Raw genomic sequence first — 16,547 nt, forward strand, 5'->3', positions numbered from 1 at the left:
GGGAGGGCCCGGCGCCTGGTGATGATGGGGCCCAGAGATGCGTCCAGAGAGAGGGGCGGGGCTGGGACGCAAGCTTGGGAAGGGCCACAACTGGGGAAGAGATGGTTGCTGGAGGCCAAGAGGAGCGGGGCGGAGAAGGCACCGTGGGCTGGCCTGGGTCCTGACCCTGGAGTCTGCCCAGAGAAGCCGCCTGGGCCCCAGCAAACCTCAGAGCAAATTCAGCATTTGCAGAAGTCTCTGATGTTCCACACACTTGTTGAACTTTTCTGGCCTTGGAGTGGGTACCTGGGAAAGAGAAGCAGTTCCCATACCAGTGGGAACTATGTACCTGCCAGGTGCCTCTCCCTGTGGGACTGACAGACAGAACATGGACACCACACATTTCACTTCCTCTTTTTTCCAGGACCTTTTATCTAGTGGTCTGTAGGCTGGAGCTTTAGCTAGGCACCAGGGAGCCAGAACTTGGATCGTAAAGAATTTTGCGGGTAACTTTTCATTTTCTTCTTTTTGTAATCAGATTGGTTTTCTTTTTAATTCTTTTTACCCAACAGATGAAGTTATTTTCATTATGAAAAAGTCAAACAGTATAGAGGTATAGAGAAAAAAAAAATACAAGTCCTCAATCTCCCTGTGCCCCTCCCACAATTCCTCCTTCCTTCCTGGAGGTTGCCAATCAAGATTGATGTTTATCCTTTCAGATTACATTTATGTGCATATTTATGTATATCTATTATTTCTACATGGCAGTACATTTATACCAGGCAGTTTACAGGATGTAAAGCCATCTGACCATGCTCGGGCATCCTGATGGGCCCGCCCACTCTTGCAGCTCACACTTCCTTCAGCTCCATTTGGAGAGCTCTCCAACCAAAAACCAGAACGAGGTAACTCAATTCTCCTTTCCTAGTTCCATTCCCTTCTACCTTTAGACCAAGCCTTGGTATTCCCATCTGCCCCTATGGCCACTGGACAAGCAAGTTCTTTTCTGTAACAATAATAGTAACAACTAACACATTTTGAAGACTTCCTAGATGCTAAGTGCTTTCTTTACTTGCGTGATTATTTTATCCTCACACCAGTCCTTTGTTTTATCCTCATTCAATGAATGGGAAAGTGAGGCTTGGAGAGGCTAAGTGATTTGCCCAAAGCCATATACTGGACAACTGGGGCTCAATCTAATTCTGACTTGAAAGCTTGTCTCAACGCTGTATTTCTTCAAGGTCCCTCTTCACTGCAGGTCATCAATGCTGTTATCATGCCATTTACAAGTCCAAACTGAACTCATGCCATTGGTCAGCCCCAACTCCGTTCTCCCAGTATTCCAAATGCACAGCTTATTCCACTCCTTTGTAACTGTATCCTTTCAACCACCCACATTGCTTCTTTGCTCTTCGGCCAATCATTCAGCTGCTACCAACAAGGTTGCTTCCTTCTTGTAAGAATAACCTAGTCTGGTCCTTCATTTGCAATCCTGACTTCTTCTAAAACATGTGCTTAATATGAAAACATTTTTTAAGTTTCAGGATCCAAATCTATTTCTGTCTGCTGCCCATTTATTTATAAGCTCTTTGAGAGCAGGAACTGAATTTTATTTACTTTTATGTCCTCAAAAACTAACAGACTCTCAGTAAATGTTGATTGAATGAATCACTCCATGCCTCTGACCAGTTACTGAGCAGGCCCAGTCAGATGTTTGAAAATAACTGCAGTGGCTGGTTAAAAAACAAAGGCTTGTTTGGAATAAAGGTTCAGTGTCAGTCTGAGCAGCCAAGAGAACAGAGCTGCTGGACCACCACGAATTACACAAGGCCCAAAGCTCTGTACCTTAAGAATCTTCTCAAACTAATACTACGCAGCCAAGGAATGGAAGCCCAAACTGTAGACAAGGCAACAGAGCTTTTATCAGAAAACCTCGGGCCATGTAGGATAACCTTGAATGTTATTTATTCCATTAATTATATATTTCACCAGAGCAAGGAAGACCATTTTAAACTGGCTGACTGGCCCTGGCTGGTGTGGTTCAATGGATTGAGCACTGGCCTTCGAACCACAGGGTCACTGGTTCGATTCCCGGTCTGGGGCACATGCCTGGGTTACGGGCCAAGTCCCCAGTAAGGAGCATGTGAGAGACAAACACACATTCATATTTCTCTCCCTCCATTCTTCTAAAAATAAGTAAAATATTTAAAAAATGAAGCAAACTAGTTAACAGTAAAACAAGTTAGTAGAACATTATTTTACAGCAAAATATGAAAAAAGTGTGTCCATGGATTTATATATGTATATATTAAATAAGAAAGTAATACTCAGTGTCACTTAAAAATTAGTCTGGCTAAATAGCATTGCTGTGCTTAATACAATAGCACTGCTGGAGTTAAAATGCAAACAGGAATGAATTGTACAATATTAAGATAGTATATGTCCACTGTTTACTTCCAATTTGGTCACTTGGGATGTTACAGTTACACTCTCCTGCTGCTTTAAATTTAGAGATTCCATTTCTATTCTAAGAGTCCCCATTTCAATACTCTAAAGATATTGACTATATTACAACTAAGCATTTTAATCCTGTATAATCTTATACAAGAGAGTGCACTCTAGAGCCAGACTGCTGAGGTTCTAATCCAAGCTCCCCATTTATGACCTATGTGATCCTGGGCATGAGTCCTAGCCCTTCTCTCTGTCCATTTTTCTCATTTGTAAAATAGCCATCCATAATAATACTCTGCTCCTATGATAGTTATGAGTTAAACTCTTACAGCCATAGCACATTGTAAGTGCTAGGTAAGATAAGTAGATAAGTTAGGGAAAAACTAAATAAAACTTGACATGCTTTTCTCACTAACAGAAAAAAATGAAGAAAAACGCCAGTTCTGTGCCCTTCTTGGAAGCTCCCGCTGGAACTAGAACCCTACAGTCCCAGCTCCAAGAAAGGGGTGTGCTTATTTGTTCAGTAATTTGAGAGCCTAGTATGTGAAGAAACTATGAATCTGACGCAGCCATGGTCATCAAAGGGCTTACAGTCTTGTTAGAAATCAGAACTCTAATCACCTTTTCTTTTTTTTTTTTTTACAAATGAGAAAACTCAGGTACAGAGAGGTGCCTTGCTCAAGGTCATGCAGCTAACTAGCACCAAAGATGAGACCAGAAGCTGTCTTTCCACAATTCTCAGTTCAGAACATTTTCCAGTCAGTTCAGAACTCTTTCCAGTGGTCACACATTCTTGTGAGCACATTTCAGCTTCTATTTGGGACTCTACGCAGTTTTCTTTTCTTTTTTTAAGAATTTATCTTTAGAGAGGAAAGGAAGGAGAGAAGGAGAGAAACATCAACGTATGGTTGCCTCTCATGAGTTCCCAGCAGCCTGCAACCCAGGCACGTGCCCTGACTGGGAATCGAACCGCGATCGTCTGATTGGCAGGCCCGCGCTCAATCCACTGAGCTACACCAGCCAGGGACCCAGTTTTCTTTACCTTCCCTTCTTTCTCCCCACTGGCCACCCTGCTCCCAAACCTGGAGGCTAGGGTTCAGAAAAGAAAAAGATAAGCCCTTAAGAAAAAGTCACACACTGGGTGTTTTGGACCTTCCACTGCAAGAAAAAGAAACGTTACTCTTTACCTCCCGTGTTAGTTCTTTCAGCAAGGTCGAGACCGTTTTAAAAAAAAATGGCAGAGTGGTCTCACTTAGGACTGAAAGGGTGGAGTCCCCGCCCCCTGGTGCTGCACCAGCAGCAGCAGCAGCAGCAGTAGCAGCAGCAGCAGCAGCAGTGAAAGAGGATAGGGAGCCACCTGTCAGAGGGCTGTGGGCGGGGGTCAGGGCCGCTAAGGCCTAGAGACCCGAGGGTGTGTGAAGCTGAGCGCACGCTTAGAGCAAATAGCTCACAAGAGATGTGATCGTCTAAGACCCTGGGAGATGACGGCCAGAGGGAGGGAAAGGTAGGAACGGAACGGAGGCAGAGCTACGGAAAGTGGAGGATCCTGGAGGTGACTGCAAGGAGAGGACGTAACCACAAGGGTCGGCAAAAGCGGAGCTGGTTGCCTCTGTGGGGACAACGTCCGGCGGGCTGGCCATTGGGAACGAAGGCAACCGGGCAGAGCTTCGGGGCGGAGGTGCCATGTCTCGAGAGCGCCCCCAGCGCACCGACATCCCCCGCAACCTGAGCTTCATTGCCGCACTGACCGAGCGTGCCTACTACCGCAGCCAGCGGCCCAGCCTCGAGGAGGAGCCGGAGGAGGAGCCAGTAGAGGCCGGAACGCGCCTCCGGGCCCGATCCCGCGCTCACGCTTCCAGTCGGGGGCGCCGAGCTCGCTCTGCACCTGCCGGAGGCGCCGGGGCCCGGGCGCCCCGAAGCTGCAGCCCCGACACCCGCAAGAGAGTGCGTTTTGCCGACGCGCTGGGGCTAGAGCTTGCCGCCGTGCGCCGCTTCCGCCCCGGAGAGCTGCCCCGGGTGCCTCGCCACGTGCAAATCCAGCTGCAGAGGGACGCCCTCCGCCACTTTGCGCCTTGCCAGCCGCGCACCCGTGGCCTCCAGGTAGGAAGCAGAGGCACACCCCTCCCTGGGACCTCCCCATCCCTGCCGCTGCAGGCGTGGGGGTGTGAATTTATCAAGGAATACCCATCTTCACCCTCAACCCCGGGCTTGCTCTTGCACTTGCTCCTTTTGTTGAGGGGCTCTAGGTTACTTTCGCAGTTCGGCAGCACTCGGCCCGGACCCTGAGATCCGGCTCGGATAGGTCCAGTTCCTTGCTTCGACCCCGCCCCCTGCCTGTGCTTTCAGGTGTACCGAACTCCGTCCTCCCTCTCCCTCTTTCATCCCCAGGAGGCGCGCGCTGCCCTGGATCCTGCCAGCGAACCCGGCTTCGCTGCCCGTTTGCAGGCGCAGCGAATCTGCCTGGAACGCGCCGAGGCGGGCCCGCTGGGTGTGGCCGGGAGCGCGCGAGTGCTGGACTTGGCCTACGAGAAGCGCGTGAGCGTGCGCTGGAGCGCCGACGGGTGGCGGAGCCAGCGCGAAGCGCCCGCAGCCTACGCCGGCCCGGCCCCGCCTCCGCCGCGCGCTGACCGCTTTGCCTTCCGTCTGCCCGCACCGCCGATTGGTGGAGCCCTGCTTTTCGCTTTGCGCTACCGCGTGACCGGCCAGGAGTTCTGGGACAACAACGAAGGCCGTGACTATTCCCTGCGTGGGCCCGAGTACCCGGGCCGTGGCGGAATCCCGGAGACGCAGAGCTGGATCCACTTTATCTGAGACGCCTGCGGCCAACTGCGAAATTACCAAGAGCACTCAGGGTCTGGAGGAGCCCGAAGATTTGGGGAGGAGGAACGGGTGGAGGAATGGGAGAAACCAGGTGGGAGTGGGTGGAATCAATTAAGGTCAGGGAGCTAGGGTGGAAAACACCAGTTGAGTGTGAGTAAAAAAAACCAAGGCATAAGGGAAGGAGGCCGGGAAGGGCCTTGGAAGGATTAGAAACTAGCAAAAGAATGGGAATGATGGTGACATTCTCTTTACGTCAGTGGGCACTGGGAGAAGGCTGGTCGGGCTTAGTCGAAGGGTTAAGATACTTCTCCATTGAAGGGGTATTTTGTGTGAATTAGCAGTCCACCGCAGTTGACATCATTTCGATTGCTGGCGCATCCCTTTTTGTCACCTAGCTTTGCCACCTCAGGTATCCAAGCCCTGCCCATCCTAGTTTGAGCTCCGCCATAATTGCCTTGCTAAAGTCCCAGGGACTTGGCCGTTGCTCCCTAGTCCCTGGCATTTTGACAGGATTTCATTGTCACCCCTTGTTGTCCCCGGCTTCATTCTCTGAGAACTGGCTGGGTAGTGATGGCAGGTAGCAATTAGAGCTCCTTCCTCCGGCCTCTTGGCAGCCCTTGGGAGTTAAAATGAAGGCAAAATCAACTCAGGCTTATTCTCGTAGCCAAATAATGCGGCACCTAGAGGGTTTGTGCACTCAGGGGCTTCCGGGGAAATGCCAGGTTTACCTTTTTGGGGTGCCTTCTAATGACCTTTAAGCACTTTATGGTCACGTACTTGTTAAAGGACAGTAAGTCACAAGAATCACTAGTCTGAATCTGCTTCAGGAGACAAGGAAGGCACTGGTTAGCTGTGTAACTCAGGGCAGGTTCCTTCACCTCTCTGGGGCCGTTTCCTCTTGGGAAAATTGGATTTGCATTGGGTGATCTCTTATGGCCCTTCTTGCTTTGACATTTCACCGTCTGTGAGTGGTGCAGTGCAGACTAGAAGCCACACTCTCCAACCTACAGTTGGAGTGCTACAGTTCAGAACACAGCAGTCTCAGTGTCTGGCTGGAGCTGAGGATAGGTCCTCCACAGCCCACAACCTGGATATTCAGGCCTCTTTCAAACCACAACCCGTTCTCTGTCCTTGCTTTTTGCTCTGGTCCCAGCCTGGGTTCTCTGAGACAGCTTTGAAGAGGTGCATCTCTCCCGGGGAAATTGATGCTTGGGAGTCCCAAAGATGACAGGAAACGATGTTGGGGTCTGTCTTGATAATTAAGAATTATGGATAAAAGAAAACGTTTCAAATCAAGAATCAAAGCAACTTGAAAATTAGCCCTGGCCCAGTGGCTCAGTTGTTTAAGAGTATCGTCCTGTACACCAAAAGGTTGTGAATTCAATTCCTGGTCAGAGCACAATCCTACCATGTAGGTTTGATTCCTGGTTGGGTCAAGTTCAGGAGGTAACCAATTGCTGTTTCTCATATCAATGTTTCTCCCTTTCTAAAATGAATAAACATATCCCTGGGTGAGGAATTTTAAAAAAAACTTGAAAATTGAATGGCACCAGAAGATGGCAATCTGCTCCAAATCCTGAACAGGTGAAATGGGGAAGCTGGACTCACCCATTCACGTTCCTGTGTTTCTCCTGCAGATTAACCGCTGTCAGTTGGTTTTGTTTTCCTCTTACCCTGTTCCATAGCTCTTTGCTTTTCTTGTTTGTTGTCCCTCATCACTTGTATTTTTAATTTAGAATGTGTAGTATTTACCTTCATTTTCTCGTATTTCCATTGTCCTCCTCCACCTTTGTCTGCCAGTCCTTCCTCCTCCTTTTCCCTCTTCTTCCTTTTTTACAAGACCATGGTTGATCCACTTTCCTCCCTCAAGCTCCTTCCTGACAGTCTTCTAGAAGGGAGAAGAGGGAAAAGAAGCAGTTTCTGAGGGAGATGAACAAGGAGCTCCCAGGTAACCAGCACCCCACCCCCTTTCTGTTAGTGATTTCTCAAAGAGAAATTTTCAGAATCTTTTCTTCCTTAGTGAGAGAGAGTGCATGCACATATACCCATATATGCCATTTGGAATACAGCATGGGGCTTTTTACCATGCTCCTCCTGTCCAAAGCCTTAATCTTTCGAAGAAGGGAGGCTGAAAGAGAGGAACTCTGAGTCATTCCTCAGACAATAAGTGCTCGTGTGAACATCATCCTTATGTGGTGAAGAAACCAATTTTGTGCATCTTAAGGATCACCTTCAGGTCAAAGTTCCAGAGGAGTGAAGAGAGAAACGACTGGAAGCTGCCGAGCAATGCACTTAATAGTTACCAATGAAGAGCCGAAGGGAGGATAATGGAGAGGGGGATTGGATCAAGGGCAATCTCTTGCTTAATGTGTTTGTGTTACTGTTATGTTATATTAACAGTTGTAATAGCTCACATTTGTTTACTTATCCAGTAAAGTCAGGTGTTTAGAATGCATTATAATCCTCAAAACAACCACATGAGTTGAGTAATGTTATCCATGTTGTAGAGATGAGGAAACAGCTTAGAAAAACTCAGTAATTTGTTCAAGATCACATAGCTAGTAAATGGCAGATTGTGAGCCATTTGAATTGTGAACCTAGGAAGTCTCTAGGTAGGGGTGTCCAGCCCATGGGCTGCACGTAGCCCAGGATGGCCATGAATACAGGCCAACACAAAATCGTAAATTTACTTAAACCCTTTGTTTTTTTTGCTCATCAGTTTTCATTAGTGTTTGTGTGTTTAATGTGTGGTCCAATAGAACTCTCCTTCCAGTGTGACCCAGAGACGCCAAAAGATTGAACCCCCTTGCTAGAGCCTCCGCGTAACCATAGTACATTATTTTCCTTAAAAACAGTATTAGCCCTGGCTGGTATGGCTCACTTGCTTGGAGCATCATCCCCAAGCACTGAAAGGTCGCAGATTCGATTCTCAGGACGTACACCTAGGTTGCAGTTTCAGTCCCTTGTCAGAGTGGGTATGGGAGGCAATCATGGATGTTTACCATTGGCGTTTCCCTCTCCCTCCTTCCCACCCCCCCATACACACGCACGCGCGCACACACACACACACATCCTTTCTCTCTAAAATTAATGAATGTATCCATCCTCAGGTGAGGGTTAAAAAAATAAAAACCTTGCCATATATCTTGTCTAAGCAGGATTGGATGGGGGGACAGTTTCTAATTATATTCTACCTTCCCATCCTCCCAGTCTCCTGAACTAGCTTGGAGAAAGGAAAGCACTGAGGGTCCCAAGTTTCATCTCCTCCCAGGAGCTGCTGCTACCTCCTGTACCAACATCCCAGTTCTGCAAGTTCAGCAGGGGACCAACCCACCTGCCTGCTAGAGAACTTGAAACCCATTTGAACCCATACAGTTGGATTCCCCTGGTCCTGGCCAGCCCTTCATGCCTATTGGTGTGCCACTCCCCTTAACACTCTCCCCACTAGCCTTGTTGCCTAAATTTTCTACTACAAGGATCCCTGACTGAGACAACTGCTGGATGCTCTGCGCTTGGGCCCTCTCTGAGAGCCCTGGTATTAGTGGATAAATGCAAGCTAATTGGGGGCAGGGAACCAGGGATACTCCTTTCTCTGGAAGAAGTACTGTGGCTCAATTATGCCCTCACTCTCAGCTTTACAGTTCCAACACATGAGTCTCCTGGTTCTTTCCCTATAGAGATGCCCCAAGACCTGGAAGTAAGCTGGTAGCCTAATCTGACTTAGGAAACACTAGGAGTGTTAAGCATTGTGGAGGGGACTTGCCTCTAAAGGCTGATAACTATGGATGGGAGCTATTAACAGGATAACATGTCAGCTGTGGACTGGGAAGTACTGTAGGGAAACTATTAGCATGATCAGGGGCTTGGATCCTTGACGCAACTCAATAGGTACATTGTTGCCCCTTCCTCTCATCTGCACTTAAGATGTCTAATAGCCTTCCTTGTTCTTTGTTTTTTTTTTTTTTGCTTTTTTTTTTTGTTGTTCTTTAGTGTGCCTGATCATTTCTCTTCATAACAAGCCCTAATTTCTCAACTTCCAATCTTAACTTCCACATGCTGTGCTTCTAAATCCTGTTTCTCTGGAGCTCTTCTGAATCCTTGCAATGCACAGGTCATAGAATCAGACCTGGAAAAAGACTTGCCTTTAGAGATCACTGGGTCCAGGCTCCTGTACAGATAGGGATGTAGACTCAGAGATGAGAAGGGGCAGAGAATTTTCTTTAGTACAGCTCAAACCCAGGCCTCCTAACCACATCTCATTTCCAGGCTATGAAACAGGCCTCTGTGCAATCAGACCCACAGTTTTATTTTTGTTGTTGTTGTTCTTGTATGTTTTTTGTTTATCTGAAGTCATTTTATTAATTTTTTTCTTATTTGTTTTTAAATTTTATTTATTTATTTAATTTTTCAATTACAGTTTTCTTTTACTCCATCCCAGCCCCTCCCCCTAGTGCTCCCCACCTCCCTCCCATTTTCACCCCCCACCTTAGTTTTTGTGCATATGTCCTTTACACTAGTTCCTGTAAGTCCGTTTTTCATGGCAAGGGATATAACATCAAAAATGTTTCATTTTCTATCCCTTTCCCTATCTAGGCATAGGGAGAAACAAAAGAGACAAGTTTTTTCTCTGTTCCCAGCTTGGCACTTCTTTTGGTAATATTGGTAAAGAAAAGTAAAGTTGCTAAAATGATCGAGTAGTCTGCCCATTGAATAGCTAACCTGGACAGGAAAGTTTGCTCTGTGAATCCCCCCTGCAAACCACTGTTAGCAGGCCATCCCAGAGCCTCCTCAATCTCTTCATAGTGCAGCCGTTCACTAGGCCCCAAACCCACTAGTATTGTGCCTCACTGTTGGCTGCTTCTCGCACCAGCCTTCCCTTCTACATAAAAGACCTCATGTTTTAAATAAAGTTGAAATATAAAAAGAATATATCATCAGTTATTGAGAGATACTGTTTTTTGGTAGTGGGTTTTTTGGGGGGGGTGACGCTGAGGACAACAAGAGACTCAGAGGTAAGATCCTCCCCCATCCCCAATTTCTGATCCTCTCATTTTTTAAAAAGTCCTATTCCCTGCCTACTGAAGGCCTCTGGCTATGCAGAAGTTGGGTGGGAAGGAGTTGGGCCACCTGTGGGGAATTCCATGCTGTGGAGTCCTCCCAGTGGAGGATAAAATGAGCCATCTCAGATACAATCTCTTCCAGTGGGGAAGGGGTGGTGATTCCCAGTAGTGGATAATGCCCCCAGCCCTGCTCCAAAACAGCTTTTATTGAGATTGGTATGTGTAGGGGTGTGCAGCATGCATGCATAGCCCATCAGTGCCCTAAGGCTATAGTTATAGAAAACAGACATCTGTAAATGACAACTGAAGAAACAGAAGATCTGCCTTAGGTCAGGGTCTCTTAGACATGCTGACGCCAGATGATTGTTAAAGCATGATTCATGAGATTAGGAGTTCACTCCTGCTTTGGATTTAGATACCTGATTTATGGCAAAAGGGCTATACAAAGCAAGGTAGGCTTCAAAGAGTGTAATGCATTCTTTAGGCCTGATCTCCCACTGGAACCCTGGGTGCTAGTATCGGGTCATGCCTGCCTCCAGCATTCCTAGCATTCCGGTCGAGACTTACAGGCCCGATTCAAGGCCTTGCCCATGGAAGGCTACAGTCTCCAATACCCACAAAGTGGTCCCCAACAGCCACCCAGGTGTATGATACCCCAATACACTCCCACCATGATTTGAGGCAGGGAGTGTAGAGGTAGGGGAAGTTATCAGGGCCCAGTACTTTAGTTCCCTGGCACCTAACAACAGTTGCTGTTGCAGCTAAAGAGAACAGCTTGAGTATAACAGCCTGTGTTTCCCCTTGGATGAGGGCTATTCTTTCTTAAGGGGGCCATCTAAATTACATTATGCTCCCTAAGGACTGGAGAGAAGAGCAAAGCAACCCTAAAGCAAAAAGATGAGAAATATGACAGTAAGGATCTTTGTCTAATCCAGAATGGAGCAACAGAGATAGATATTAAAGGGAAGCATCCTTGAAAAGGGTCAACTTCTAACAGCATTGACTCCCACATCACCTGAATGATGAAAGAATCCAATTATGCACAAATTAATGAGAATATTCATAGTAAGGGAGCCCTAGCCTGAGAAGAATCAGATGCCTCTTCATTACATCATAATAGCCAAGTTGTGATGTCACTTCAGACTATCCACTGTTCAGTACTTACAGATGCTGAAGAGGAGTCAGCATGAGGAGCAGACATCCAAGGAGAGGTAAGTAGGCATTTTCCAGGGCTTATTGCCTACGGTTCCTCTATGGCCCAAATGTCTTTCCAGACTTCTTACATTTTAGTTTGGCAGTCAGTCAGTCTGAATCCTTTCTTCCACATACTCATTCATTTCAGCTTTTGCTATCCCAAACCCTCAGTATTTACAGTTCCAATGGGTTAGCCCTTGGCTCTGGTATTTCTTGGGAGATGGGGCCCAGAATGTGCCCAGGGTTCTGGGCCCAGAATGTGCCATATTCTGGGCCCCGTCTCCCAAGAAATACCAGAGCTAAGGGCTAACCCATTGGAACTGTAAATACTGAGGGTTTGGGGTAGCAAAAGCTGAAATGAATGAGTATGTGGAAGAAAGGATTCAGATTGACCTAAATAGGGCAGAAACTCACTCATATCCATTTAGTTAATCGCAGGGTTGATCCAACTTTTGGGGTTCCTTAAGCAAACAACTTTTGGGCCTTTTGATTCATTTTCTATTTTTTTTGAGGATATGTTTATTGATTTTAGAGAGAAAGGAAGGGGGGAGAGAGAGAAACATGGATCAGTTGCCTCCCGCACATGCCCCAACAGGGGATCAGACTGGCACCCTAGGTGTGTGTCCTGTGTGGGAATAAAACCCAAACACTTTGGGTGTATGGGAGGGCACTCTAACCAAGCCACCTGACCAGGGCCTTTTGGACTTTTTAAAAGGAAAATAAGTATATTAGGCACAAAATAATATATTCTAGAATGAGAAAAGATGAACAAATTACAATTTAAAAAAGCTAAGAAACAGCACAGTAACACAAACTTTAAAAATACATTTAAAAATGTATCTGCCTGGCAAACCTATTTTTTCCTACAGTTTTGTTTTTGGCTGCACACTCTTTACTCACATTTTCATATGATTGTATTTAATGTTTTATATAAAGAGTGGAGAGAGGTAATTGTCTTCTACATGATCACTTTTTAAAAAAGATTTTATTTATTTTTAGACTGTGAGGAATGGAGGGAGAAAGATAGGGAGATAGACATCAATGTGTGGTTTCTTCTTGCGAGCCCCACACCAGGGAACCTGACCCACAACCCAGGCATGTGCCCTGACTGGGAATCAAATCAGCGACCTGCTGGTTTGCAGGCCGGCTCTCATCTCAACCCACTGAGCCACACTAACCAGGGCTACATGATTCCTATTTAAAATTGATAGCATAGGGCCCTGGCTGGTGTATCTCAGTGGCTTGAGCACGGGCCTGCAAACCAAGGGATTGTGGTTAGATTTCCAGTCAGAGCACATGCCTGGGTTGCAGGCCAGTTCCCAGCAGAGGACCCACTAGAAGCAACTGTACACTGATACTTCTCTCCTTGTCTCCTTCCCTTCCCCTCTAAAGATAAATAAATAAAATCTTTTAAAAGTGCCATTCAAATTGAGAGCATAGGGATATTTCAGCACACCTTGTAAATGATAATGGCATAATTTTTAGGATTTTTGTCAAACTTGAAAAAAACTGTCAAATTTCTTTGGTATATGTGGTATAAGATTTTGGAGCATTTCAGATTTGAAGTAACTGATGTCATATACAGTAAGCCCACTTAATGTGTTGATAGGTGCTGCAACTTCAAAGAAACAAGGTATAATGAAACCAAGTTTACCATAGGCTTACTGATATATGTGTAAACAAGAGTTCAGTACCAATGTTACCTCACCAATGTTATAACAAAATGATGTTGAATGACGTGTTATTCAAGGACCTGATAGGCTCTGAATAGCTGACATTAGGGAGTATTCTGGGAAGCTACTGTATATATGTGTATTAGTTTTCTAGGGCTGCCTTAACAAAATACTAGACTGGTGGCTTAAACAACAGAAATACTCTCCCAGCTCTAAAAGCTAGAAGTCAGATCAAGGTGTCAGCAGAGTTGATTTCACACGAAGGTTCCTCTCCCCTTGGCTTATAGTAGCCATTTTCTTGCTATGTCTTCACGTGGTCTTTCCTATGTGTATGTCAGTGTCCAAATTTCCTGTTATCGTAAGGACACCAGTCATGTTGGATTAGGACTCACCCTAAACACCTCATTTTAACTTAATTATTTCTTTATAGACCTTATCTCTAAAAACAGTTATTAGATTAGATTAGATTAGATTCTGGGAGTTAGGACTTTAACATAAGAATTTTTTTTGAGGAGGACACAGTTCAACCCATAACACTATACCTACTATTTATTCATAGAAGTAATTGCAAATCACAGATGTGTACCTACAAAATCCAAGCTAAATGTATCCCTAATTCAATTTCCCTAGCTAATCCCCAAATGCCCAAGGCCCTTCTATTTATACCTGACAGAATAAAGTGTGATGGAAGGAAAGCCGGAAAGGAAAGAGACATCGCTCTTAACCAGTTGTGATGCCAGGAGGCACCCAGGAGGCCAAGGGTGGCCTCAACCTGATAGCAGGGTCTAGGCTCTTGTCACCGAACAAGAAAAAACTCGAGTGTGATGATTTAGCAAAGTATAGTAATTTCAGTAAAGTGATAGTACGTATTCAAGAAATGAGAGTGGGCAATCTCGGAGAATGAGATGCCCCAATGGGGTCTTGGTGGGAGGTTTTCATTAAATGTGGGCAAGGATGGTCCTTGGTTTCTTGTCCCTCCTCTCCGGATACGGATTTTTTTTTTTTTGGTCCTCTCAATTATAGGAAATTGGGGAGGGGAAGCGGGGAAACGGGTGGTCAGTGAAGGTTACATCTGCGATTTTGCAGCCAAGATGGAGAAGGGGAGGCTAGAATTTCGAGGCTTTTGCTCCCTATGCTAACTTTCCTGCCTCTATTGCAGTTTAAGTATTTTTTTCAAATTTTACAAAAACCTATGACCATGTTAACGCATTTCCTCCAGTGCTTTGGGAAATGGTCTGAGAAACTAATCTTCCTTTTCTAGAGGGTAAATGTGCCTCTGGTCAGTCCTCCCAATGTCTGACCATTAGGGAGAGAGGATTTCTACCAATGATGAGGAATTAACATTTCTACATTGAGGAAGATAGAATGAATTCCCCCTCTTCAGCATTAGTCCCTGGAAGAACTGGGAGTGTTACTTGTGTTGCTAATGCGGGAGCCGACCTTTTCCAGTATTGTCAGTTTTCTTTCATTCCCCAACCCAGTCCACTCCATCTTCTAAAGCTTTAGAGTGAAACCTACAGAAAAGAGGGAGGCATCAGCCTGTACTCCAGAACTAAATCTGTCTTTGATTCTGCCCAGAATGACTGAATCCTCCAGGATCAGTTACTAAATTTCCACAGCCAGTTCCTGCCTGGCTTTCAAGCCAAACACTACAGAGTGTGTTTGTAATGTTTGTAGATACCAAACACAAGTTCTTCCCAGTCAATTCAGTCTAATTAAATTGTTTTTGAATTATGAGAGAATGACCTCTCCGCTGCCTCTCTGCTGATGCCCATTGGGCTGCTGCTACGCCATTGGGCTGCTGATGCCGCACATTGGGCTGCTGATGCTCAATGGGCTGCTGATGCTCATTGGGCTGCTGCTGATGCTCATTGGGCCGCTGCTGATGCTCATTGGGCTGCTGCTGCGCCATTGGGCTGCTGATGCCGCACATTGGGCTGCTGATGCTCAATGGGCTGCTGATGCTCATTGGGCTGCTGCTGCTGATGCTCATTGGGCTGCTGCTGATGCTCATTGGGCTGCTGCTGCTGATGCTCATTGGGCCGCTGCTGATGCTCATTGGGCTGCTGCTGCGCCATTGGGCTGCTGATGCCGCACATTGGGCTGCTGATGCCCATTGCAGCGTTGTAATACTCATCATTGAGAACACCCTGATATATACCGCTAGCCTTGGCTTAAACCATGAGGGATCAAAAGCTTCTAACTCTAAAGATGAGTATATACAAATGGGACTAAAGTAGGTTTACAGTTGTATGGAAAATAATACAATAATTAATACACAATACAAGAATAAACTGTTTTGCCTTCTCACAACTATAAAGTCTTTGTTGCCCCAGTATGTCTTTCCATTGCCCACTCCTATGTTTTTGCAATATTAATTTGAAGGACGTGGGGCTGGCTCTTAGGATCTGAGGTTGTTACTAAATGTAATGAGGGAGAGCAGTGAGGCAGGGGCAAACACAGGGCCAGTGAAAGAAAACAGGGCTACTGAGTGACCTGAATAGGAAAGAGACTTTTTCAAAGACCAACATAAAATACGAGAGTAACTACAGAAAGTACTGTTCCCAAGTTTTAAAAGACTGAGCATCCTAACTATAGAAACTTTTGGTCCAGAACTACAGAGCGTGTGGAATACCGCATTGTGAAAAGTCCATTTCATTGTCATCTGCTTTTTGACAGCGAAGCAGAGCTCCAGGTTTTAAATTGAGGAGCTCCAGAGCTCCTTAAATTGAGGCAAAGCTCCAGGTTTTCTTTGCTACGTGCAAGGAGGTAACTTGGGATCTGGTAGGTCCCAATGAGGTGAACCTCCAGCGCTTCCTTGGGAACACCTGTCGGGAAGCAGAAAGTGTCGTGCTCCTAGTATCCCCTACGTCTTTCTGGATGGCATGACATTTATTTGATCCATTTCAAGATCAAGTTCCCAGTTGCGCTAAGCGCTTCGTTCACAGTGACGCTGCTAGCCACGGTTGCCAGTTTGCTGGAAAGGCGGGCTGTTAAAGGTATGCTCCCCTGGAGCTAATAAAGGAGATAAAGCTAAGTTGTGGGTCTTCTGAACAGTTCGGCAAAGTGGTGTGAATTCCTTGGCGAACTTCCGGAGGAACGTGGCCTCTTGTACTCTGAAGATCTGACGCGGGTAGGTCGAGAGTCGGGGGGAGGTATCCTAGACGCGGAGGACATCTTCCCTCACGCACCCAATAGCCACCCCGGCTGAGGCCCACGCAGCCAATACCGACTTCAGCTGAGATCTACTCAGCCAATGGTCAGCCCAGTGTGTTCCTCCAGCGCCCGCCCGCGTCCACGAATCGGGACTCGGGCCATCTAGGTTCCGCCCCTGGATTCCGCCCTACCCAACCGCTCCGCCTCCAACTCG

General features: G+C 46.4%; 1 protein-coding gene and 2 long non-coding RNA genes across 3 annotated transcripts; all 3 read left to right on the forward strand.

Annotated features, from left to right (window-relative positions):
- The first annotated feature begins 11 nt into the window (after window positions 1-11).
- LOC118980790 (uncharacterized) lies at window positions 12-3,253 on the forward strand. The gene is made up of 3 exons (XR_005065220.1): window positions 12-485; window positions 552-556; window positions 3,081-3,253. It is a non-coding gene; the product is annotated as an uncharacterized LOC118980790 (long non-coding RNA).
- A 209-nt stretch (window positions 3,254-3,462) lies between these two features.
- Window positions 3,463-6,442, forward strand: PPP1R3E (protein phosphatase 1 regulatory subunit 3E). The gene is made up of 2 exons (XM_037037429.1): window positions 3,463-4,530; window positions 4,819-6,442. Exons 1-2 carry the CDS (start codon window positions 4,114-4,116, stop codon window positions 5,239-5,241), a joined length of 840 nt encoding a protein of 279 aa, XP_036893324.1. The 5' UTR covers window positions 3,463-4,113; the 3' UTR covers window positions 5,242-6,442.
- Window positions 6,443-6,724: 282 nt separating this feature from the next.
- LOC118980791 (uncharacterized) lies at window positions 6,725-9,379 on the forward strand. The gene is made up of 2 exons (XR_005065221.1): window positions 6,725-7,198; window positions 8,461-9,379. It is a non-coding gene; the product is annotated as an uncharacterized LOC118980791 (long non-coding RNA).
- The last annotated feature ends 7,168 nt before the right edge of the window (window positions 9,380-16,547 follow it).

This window comes from Sturnira hondurensis, unplaced genomic scaffold, assembly GCF_014824575.4.
Source record: "Sturnira hondurensis isolate 20B ecotype Veracruz unplaced genomic scaffold, ASM1482457v3 Scaffold0023357, whole genome shotgun sequence".
In the NCBI taxonomy this organism is placed as follows: domain Eukaryota; kingdom Metazoa; phylum Chordata; class Mammalia; order Chiroptera; family Phyllostomidae; genus Sturnira; species Sturnira hondurensis.